Consider the following 9,788-nt stretch of genomic DNA (forward strand, 5'->3'; position numbering starts at 1 on the left):
CCCACAAATATTAAACAGGCATAAATCATAACCAACTCATGTGTGACTACCAGGTGTAAGTACTTCCAGGGATCACCCTGCCAATACAAACCTAGCTGAAATAATCATAGACGGCCTCAAACATACGCCATATACCGCACGTATTAATATTTATAGTGGTGTCACCCACGATATTAACCTAGCCGGCATGACGCAAGAGTAACCTAGGCATCCCCAAATTACTCAAGAGAGAAAAAAGAAATAATATTCTTCTAGAGGACTTAAAATATATTCTCATAACATGCTCTGTCTCCAAATACAATATTCAGAAATCCAAAATCATTAGTTTGACAAAAGTAATGATTTTGATATGCAAAGGTGGGAATATGAGGTGGTGTAAAGGGGTCAAATTGTCAGGCTATTGGGAATCCCCTTGGGAGTTGGGGTAACTAACAAGCAGTTGGTGGATTGGGCAATAAATAGATTTTTGGAAAAATTAAGGAAATGGGAGGGTATCATAGTTTCCTTTCATAAAAACAGGGTTGATATTTGCAACACAGTGCTGAATGCTTATATTATGTTCTTATGCCTAGTGCTGGATTTTAGCAAGTGTCATTGGAAGAAAATTATAAGGCCTGTTAGAGACTTTTTATGGAGGAATGGTAAAGTAACCAAAAGAACCTCAGCCTGGTTAGCATGGGACAAATTGTTTGTTCCAAAAGAAGAAGGTAGTATTGGTATTCTTCATATGCCTACTCACTGTGTTGCAAGGAGTGCCTTGATGCTTCCTAAATGTCTACTTCAGATTACTCCTTGGGCCTTAATGATAAAGGAACTAGTTGAGTCCTCTGAGGTTTTTGCTAAAGGTGAATGGGTGCATTTGGGTTGGAAGGATAAATTGTTTTCTTGTGCCCCTCTTAAGGTTACTAACTCTGAAGTTTGCAAAATGTTATGCAAAAGATTGAAAGAGTGCTTGGGCCTCATGACTTGGGATGGGGGATGCAGGGTGACTGGCAATTCTATGCTCAGCAACTTGGGAATATGGTGGACACACAAATTTAACCCCCCTCTGGGCTTATTTGACGTCTCCTTATCTAAGAAGCTTAATAATAAAGGTCTTAGGTACTTGAATGATTGCTAGGATTGGGATGTGGTAGGATGGAAAGATGTGGATCACATAACTTGAGAATTTCAGTTGTCTGGTATAGAGAGATATTTGGTAATTCAGGCATTTGATCAATTCCAAAGGGGGCTGTGCTCTACTGCAAAACCAGAGAGCTGTACTCCTTGATGAGATGTGGGGATGCTAATATGGAATATTGCAATAAAGTTTGGAAAGTGAGCTGGAGCCCTGCTTTTTGGAAAAAGAGGTGGAAACTTCTAGGGAAAGTTAGGTTCCTAAGAAGTTCCAGGTGTTTATGTGGAAGGTTGGTATGTGGGCCCTACCTATCGGTTCTAAACTTCAAAAGAGAAGTATCTCTAGTGGTATCTGCCCCAAATGCAGATCCTCAGTAACAATCAGAGGGACCTGGTCAAAGATCTCTAAATGGACAGAGAAGGGTTTGGGCATTCAAACATTCTGGGGGGACTGGATTCTGGGTGAATGGTCAGTTAGTGTGATGAACATGTTGGGCAGTTATTTAACATTATCAGAGCTTGTGTTTTGTGGGAAATCGGGTCTACTAGGAATGCCATTATTTTTCTGAAGGTCTCAAGTGCTGGTATGCAACAGTCAGATTTAATGCATAAATGTGTGTGCATGTGCTGGTCTGTATGGAATGTGAATAAGCTGAGATGTATTGAGTTGGACTTACTGTTACTGAATCTGTAGAGGAACATCATCTGACTTCTGCCTTGGTTTGGATGAAGCTTCAATCATACTGGGAGTAAGATCCTAATTGCTGACTTTTATGCTGCAGTAAAGTGTTGGGAGGGGAAAAAGAGACTCCCTAGATTTGGCCCTAGAACTCAAAGGTGGTATCTTAAGGAAAAACAGGTTGATCACACTTTTGTTGCTTTTATAGAGAACCCAGTGGGAACCAGACCCACAGTGAAGATATGGTCTAAGAAGGGGGGAAAGAAACAGTCCCCTAGAGGCTGTACTATTGAAGCAATCATAGAGGCCTGTATCATGTTGGGTTATCAGATATCTTGGGAGCACTTTAGCTTCTTGATGGAGGAGGAGAGATGGGATTTTCTTTGTAAAATTTTAAATGAAGTGAAAAGTGATAAGTAGAGGACTCTAGGGAAGTACAGATTTTTACTTTTTACTTTGCTGTATTTCAGTATATCTAGACCTCTTTTAAGTTTATATACATAACTATTATTATTATTTTTTACCAACAAGCGCAAGATTTAATTAAGAGAGACAAAAATTACAAAGTTTGGCTGGGAAACAACACCATAATCATAACAATTACAAATCTCAACGTATAGCTTCAATTCTGGATTACAAAACGGATGGCCTATATATAACTATTATTATTATTGATCCCAAAAAAAAGAGTATTGTTTAAAGGTCCTTGAAATACGATATGAAAAATTGAATACATGATTAAAGTTTGGACAGTGGCGTAGAATGACGTTGCAAGGGTCATGCACGCCACGTGGCTATTATTATTATTGATCCCAAAAAAAAAGTATTAAGTGTTTAAAGGTCCTTGAAATACGATATGAAAAATTGAATACATGATTAAAGTTTGGACAGTGGCGTAGAATGACGTTGCAAGGGTCATGCACGCCACGTGGCTCTTGCGCTGGAGGCGCTTTAGAGCACTTTTTCTGATAATATATCTGGGGTGCCGCTAAAGAAGCAGTCACCGCCAAAACACGCGCTAAAGTACAGTCCACTTTTTCTGATAGGATATCCATAAAGAAAGGTTTTGGAGGGGGGGCGATTTCAAGACAGTCCTTTTCCCGCCAAAACTCCCGCCAAAATTAGGGGTCATTGTCTCCTTCGTCCGTTGTTGTGAAATGCCAAGGTGACGAAGCGTGCGAGCGAGCGAGCGAGCTTGCGAGTTCCTGGCTATGGCGAAGAGCTTTCTCTGAGTAGGACGCAGACGAAATATGGACTCCCTTTCGCCTTCTTTCGACGCAGAGCTTGATTTTGGTCTCGATCTCGACAGCTTCCTTCTGCCATCGCCTCAGCAGTCTGCTCTGAGTCCAGCTTCTCCGTCAAGTCGAAACCCTAATCGAGCTCACCCGCCGCTTCGGCAACGGCGCTGTCTCTTTGGAGGTTCTTCTCCGGACAGGTCGCCTGCCACAAGGTTTCCTCCGCCGCCTTCAGCCGGTGGCAGTGATAACAGCAACACCAAGTGCCGGAAGCGGGGCACTTACAATTGTGGGAAATGTGGACAGCCGAAGCGGGGCCATGTCTGCGCAGGCGAAGCAGCTCCAAAAGCCGTAGTGCTGCAGAACCAGGTGGTGAAGCGCTTGCACCAGCAGGAATCGGTGCCGGACGACGATCTGCTCTCTACCTGCGTCGCTCCCTGCACACCGGCCGCGCCGCAAGGCTTACTGGTGGATCGACACCATGGACTGCACAACAAGAAGGCCCATGCTGCCTCGCCTCGACATGTCCTCCGGCACGAAACAGCTGGCTCCAGCTTCCATGGCAAGCACGCGGCAGCCGCACCACAGATATTATCGTCTTCTTCCGCTACATCTTCCTGCTCTTCGAACGAGCGCTACAGACGCGCTCTGCAGGAAGCTCCAGAAAGTCTCGAAGTATCTGCTGCGGATGCCGATTTCAGCATCTCGACCGATAGGTGAAAAAATTGCTTCACTTTTCTTCTCTGTATTTTCTCGTGTAGCTCCTCCCCCATCGATGTGCAGTAGGAAAGGTTTATTTTCTTTGTTCTGCTTGAAGCTGCCTTCTTCTCCCGTTTCTCGATAGCCTGTGATCAGATCATGGGAACATTTTTTTTTCCGGATCGGATCCTCGCGGTTAACTTCATCAATAAGTATTTCGCGAATCCATGGTCACACACTCTGTTTTCGCTTGTCTTTGTGCTGGATTTAGCAGGCGTTCTCATGCTCGCCTTCGCTGTTTTGGCTGAGACAGCAGCTACGTTCTGGAATCAAGTGTAGAGCAGGAGAAAGCGGTAATGCCGCTTGCCTGCATGGTGCAGATCCTTTCTCGGCTCTTTCCGTTGGATCTCGTGGCTGCCAGCAGCGTTTGCAAGCGATGGCGCCAATGTGCAGAGTATGTCTGGGCAGCTGCACGTCAAACTAACCTCTCCATCACGGCATCTAGTATTAACAGATTGTCCGACAGCGACTTTCTTCCTTTCATTTTGCGAAAATGTTCAAGTCTTCAAGAGCTCACTCTGAACGTGTCGAGGTCTGATCCCCTAAACTTTTCCTGCTACATTTGTGTTCACTTTGACATAAACTGTGGCATTTCTCAAATGTACTGCTACAATCTCTCCTTTGTTGCTGCTGTTTAGTTACTGTTCCATTGCCACCTTCCTTGGTGTCGCTTAATGAGAGTAGCTTTTGGCAGCCAATTAGGTGATCCTTTGCTCAAGTGCATTGCGACTTCGCGCCCTCACCTTTCGTCATTGGAAGTATGTCTGAAACCTGGCGGTGCGAACACCATATCCGGGTAAGTCTCATACCCTGTCGCCCACCTTTCTGTTATCTCTCAGACTTTTGAAAGAAAGATATATTGGCTGTCAAGTGAGCTCATTTTATGCTCGTGTCTCTAGGGAAGGGTTAAGGGACCTTTTCCGACACTGTAAAGCTTTGACATGTGTGAAGTTCGAGGGATGCCGAAGTATGGTTGAAGTTGAGCTCAGCAGCCCATTCCTTGCAACGCTCTGGCTCACTGGATGCCATCACATCAAATACATGGTAAATCACAACTTTGCTTTCATCCATTCACTTGGATCTCCGTTTATATTTCCTGTTCTTGCCAAAATTTTATTCTGTGCTTAGTGCATTTGACCCAACCAAAGCCCTTAACATTAGACCTCAGGCTGAGGAAATAGGGAAGGTTAAGAGAAATGACATTTTTTCTGGAAGAAAAGAAGGAAGAGTAGGATCCTAATGTATGAAAGGTCAAGCTCGTTTATATCCCAAGCTTTACTGTCACCAGTGCATTTTCAAGGCCAGGATTATCCTCCTACTTTGTGTTTCTTCTATGGCTTGCTGAAATGTCAGGCTGATTGCATTTAACCGGCTTTGGCTTTGCTGTCAGGTGGTAGCCTTCAGCAGGTCTTTTTTCTAGCACTGAGGCATTGTAAAATTGATCGCATGAAGCTTTTTGACTAAACTCAACACTCCACTCCTTTGTATCCAAGCAACAATAATCACTGTAAAAATTATTATATGCCGTAACAATCTCCCTGCTAAGCTTGAGCATTTGGTGACCCTTTGCATGCACATGCAAGGGAATGCGCTCGTCAATAGAACTGTAGTCATGTCACCTAATTTTCTCGTTCAAATTGGTGCATGTGCCCAAGCAGCCACAAACCTTCCTTCTTGGAGAATTTAAGCTCAAACCTATCAGCAAATTCTTTTTGCTCCACTGTAATAAAATTTTTGAGCTTATAAGATTTAAGGCCCTAAGTTGGATGTGCACAAATGTATGGATGTAATGAGTAGACGATGTTGCAATGCAATTGTGACACGGAGATCTGCAATCTACTGCAGACCATTCACTCAAGCTCTAGCTCTTCCAGAATATGATGCAGCTTGTAATCTACACGATTGACATGTTAATGCATGATGCCCTCAGTCCGGCCAAACTGGCACAAAGAAGGTCCATGTAGGACCATCCTGCTGCAATAAATGCGATTGGCAGTAATTAGTCTTTTCTTTTCATGGTAGTCTTAGAGTGGGTTCTGAAGCTTGCTTGTTGTGTGCCCCTATTAAGTGATCAGACAGCTGCAAAAGTCTGCCCACCACCATACACAGGAAGAATAGTTTTTCTGATTTGTATCTTCATCTTGCTGGGGTCAATGCCAAGAAATCTGCGGTGTCAAAGACCCGATAGTTGTCATGCAATTTGACTGTGACTTTCTGCTACAAGTGGGTACTTGCCCTGGCGAGTGGGGGTTGCAGAACCATGCTCTGCCATGCCTAAGTTTTTGGGCATTTTACCATTGTACTCTTTAAGAGAAAAGAGTCGGACGTATTTATGTCGAGATTGAAGTTCTGGTTTGGGTCAAAGGTCTGGCTCTAATTCCTTTGGTTGATGTTGCTTTCAGTTTTTGAATTGTCCTACACTGTCAGAACTATGTCTAGATTTTTTGCCCCATGGAGATTCGAGTCTAGGGAATGAAAGCATTGAGGAAAAGACGGATAACTTGGCTGCTATTATGAAGAACCTGGGAAACACCGCAAAAGGGCTGAAACGTCTTCATGTTGCTTCTCCTTTGCTACAAGACCGTGTAGTCCTTGCTATCCTGAGTTCTGGTTTAAAGTAAGTGCTTTAAAGCTGAGCGTGTTAATCTTAGTTTTCCTGCAATAGGTTATGGGAACATAATAGAGTCACTGACTGTATGCGGGTTGTGATAACAGGTCTTTGCGGATGCTCTCTCTCACTTTTGGATCAGGCATTACAGATCATTCTGTAGCAGTAATCAGTACGAACTGCCAGGGACTAGAACTTCTTGATCTGAGCGGGTATGCCCTTTACCATACTCTACTTTTTATCTCTCCGTATTCGATGTGTCAGTTCATGTGCATAAAGGGCTTCAAGGTCTCTGTCCTAGCGCTTCAGAACTGTGCCTGTTGTATACGAGTGGATGGACAACTCGAAAGGCACAGGATAAAAATGTTTAGAATCTGTGCTTTTTGAGCATCATCCATCCGTTTCAAGCCATAAGGACCTCACAGAAATCAGCATGCCATTGGAATTGAGACTCCTACGTGACCAAAAAACTCCCCCATTCCGGTCTTGGAGGGTGATTTTTGAGAGAGAGAGAGAGAGAGAGAGAGCTTATTCCTCTCAATTTCTATTGTAAGGAGAAGGAGCCAACCAACCTACTTATTCCTCTAAATTTCTATTGTAAGGAGAAGGAGCCAACCAACCTACTATCCTCAAGGTTACTGATCCTAATCTGGTCACTTTAAATACTTATAAACAAGAGTTAGAAGGTGGCTTTTGCAATTTGTATACACAATGCATTGCAGATCTATTTCTTATGAGAACAGAAGTTTTACATAGGACTAGAATTTGTAGGCTTATTTAATTTAGTTTGTATGAGTCTCTGGCATTGGCTGAAGGTTTAGATCAGTCTGTTTCCAATCATTTTGATGTTCAGGTTTGGTGCAATATCTTGCTTCTAGGTACCTTACTCATCTCAAACATGAAGTCATGCACTGTTCATCAAGAAACAAGATCACCGAGTTCTTCTCATGTTCTTCTCATGCACCTTGACAATGAATTCCATAGTTCCTCCACAGCTTCCAATCTGCATTATGGATGCTTATGGTTGTACTATGTTTACCTAGCTTGCATCTAACTTCTTCAATGTACTACATGGGTTACACTACACAGCTTGGAATGCCAAATATGTGCTTGGAAAGGCTTGGGATGTCAAAGTGACATGTTAAAGGAAGCTTAAGATGGAAAGATTTTGGTACATCAAAAGTTTGCCAGTTACCCTTGTGTATGCAAAAGGAATAAGACTGGATGTTCTTGCCATCTGTTGCAGTTCAAGCATTACTGACATGGCACTTGAGTTGATTGGCAAGTCGTTCTCATCAAGTCTCGCTAAGCTTTTAATTGCTCTTTGTCCGAAGATCTCTCATGGTAAACACATTGACACCTATCTGTACCTTTTGCTCAGCACATTATAGAATTTGAATTCTTTTTACTCCTGGCACTGTGTTGCTAATTGGTGTGGGCTTTCGATATTTTATAGTTGGACTACAGATGGTGGTTTCTCAGCTTCCTCTACTGAAGCTTCTAGACTGTGGAAAGGTGGTTGTTGATGATTGCCATTCAAAGAGTCATGCATTGATAAACAAGCAAGATCATGGGGACAGCACAGACTTGACTGTGGCCAGTCATTCAGAGTCTACATTTGGTGTACTGCGGCTCCATCATCTGCAGCTCCAAAAGTTGAGCCTTTGGGGCTGCTCTGGGCTTCAGGTCAGTTTCTTTGATGCCTTTTATGGAAGCTGCTCAGAAGATATGAGTTTGACACCATGAGAGAAGTATGATTGAGTGCATGACGGCTTGTCTGCATATCAATGAAGAGTTGAGTCTTAAATGTGCAGGTGCTGACTTTGGACTGCCCAAACCTAGTGGACCTCAATTTGACGGGTTGTTCAAAGCTGAAGCCTGGTTTGTAGACATGGCCCCTCCTATGTGAATGGTGCAGCTTTAGAGTGTAGTATGATTGACAATTAGCTCATGAAGGGGTAATGATTCTGTGTTATGCACATGCAAGCATGGCTTATATTTGCAATTGAGTACTAAGGTATGGGGTGTCATTTATGCTTGTGGGTTGCAACAGATGGACTGCAACTGCTATGCCCATCCTTGAAAGATGTCTACGTGGGGCAATGCAAAGAAGACTTATTCCATGAGATTCAATTCCAGGTAGGCTTTTGGAAAAGGAGTAAGATGGTAAAAGGGGATAGGATTCGGGGTACCCAGAGAACCATCCTATCCCCAGCTATGAGAAGGCAAGCTTTATGGAAAAATACATTTCATTGTGCACTTGCAGCTACTTGACTGTGAAAACCTCTGCATGTAATAGATGGAGCTGGCCCTTTTTGATCCAAAGGCTGTATGGCGGCGACAAGCTGATGGGTCCAAGCGTGTGCAAGCACCTTGTATAGACAGCAAGGTCCCCATGTGATTGGCACCATGAATCAAAAGGAAGATACCCATGTGAGAGGAGCGAGCTTCTCCTAATCAACATATCCCTAAGGCAGATTAGGTATTTGAATATAATTTTGGTGACAGATCACATGGAAAGTGGGGGGTGGCCACCCCTTAGCGTGAAGCTCTCTAAATCAAGGGCTTTCTCACATCACCATTTATCATTCTGTCTCAAACTCAAGCTCTATGTGAAGCTTGTTAATTATTTTGGGAAGAAGACGCACACCGCTTTGCATGCTGCACTTGCCGCCTTAGCGAAATATGCTGAGCCGGCTCAAGGCATTTTTCTTCGTTGCATGTGTGCTTGGTCATTGCCTCACACAGCTCCTTTGTTTTGTTTCTCGCTCAACGTGGTGTCGGAAGTGGGACCTTGCCTGCTAACGGGAGGTCGTTGTGTTGCTTCTGGTTGTTGCTGCATGCATTTCTTTGTTACAGTTCTTTTCCTTCCTCTCAGCCTCCCTCACGCCATGCGGATGACTGACTTTAGAGAACACGTGTGAATACATAAACAATGAGGTTATTATTTAAGCTCGTTTGCCATGTGTTTACAATCGCACCTATGGACACCTGACCCTTTTGGAAGTTCGTTTTTGAGCATTTTGGTCCTAAAATACTTGTAAAATCTTAAAATGCTCGTCAAAAATTACATTAATAAAAAAAAATCAATATTTCACCAAACCTTTCAATTTTGAAGGGTAAGGGTGTCATTCAAAAATTAAGCTTGCGAACACCACATACTTGCAAATAGATAGAGACAAATACATGCATATGTGCATGGTAACAATCATATGTAATAATAGTCTCGTAAAAGCAATGAAGTTAATGTCGTTATGACATGTATACATGTTTTTGTATTCACATAGAAGCATATTGATGCTCATTAGCATGGTTAAGGAGTGGTCAAATGACATCGGTAGATCCACAAATACATTGATACACATACACGTGCTTATATTCATGGTCACAC

General features: G+C 43.1%; 1 protein-coding gene across 1 annotated transcript; it reads left to right on the top strand.

The window, feature by feature from the left end:
• The first annotated feature begins 2,963 nt into the window (after positions 1-2,963).
• LOC147610271 (F-box/LRR-repeat protein 17-like) lies at positions 2,964-9,274 on the top strand. The gene is made up of 11 exons (XM_086786253.1): positions 2,964-3,746; positions 4,043-4,390; positions 4,484-4,585; positions 4,689-4,833; positions 6,192-6,406; positions 6,505-6,609; positions 7,644-7,741; positions 7,854-8,083; positions 8,212-8,278; positions 8,451-8,536; positions 8,697-9,274. The coding sequence occupies exons 1-11, from the start codon at positions 3,046-3,048 to the stop codon at positions 8,796-8,798; spliced, it is 2,199 nt and encodes a 732-aa protein (XP_086642379.1). The 5' UTR covers positions 2,964-3,045; the 3' UTR covers positions 8,799-9,274.
• The last annotated feature ends 514 nt before the right edge of the window (positions 9,275-9,788 follow it).

Source organism: Cibotium barometz, chromosome 49, assembly GCF_041138505.1.
Source record: "Cibotium barometz isolate CiBa-2024 chromosome 49, ASM4113850v1, whole genome shotgun sequence".
NCBI classification, from domain to species: Eukaryota; Viridiplantae; Streptophyta; class Polypodiopsida; order Cyatheales; family Cibotiaceae; genus Cibotium; species Cibotium barometz.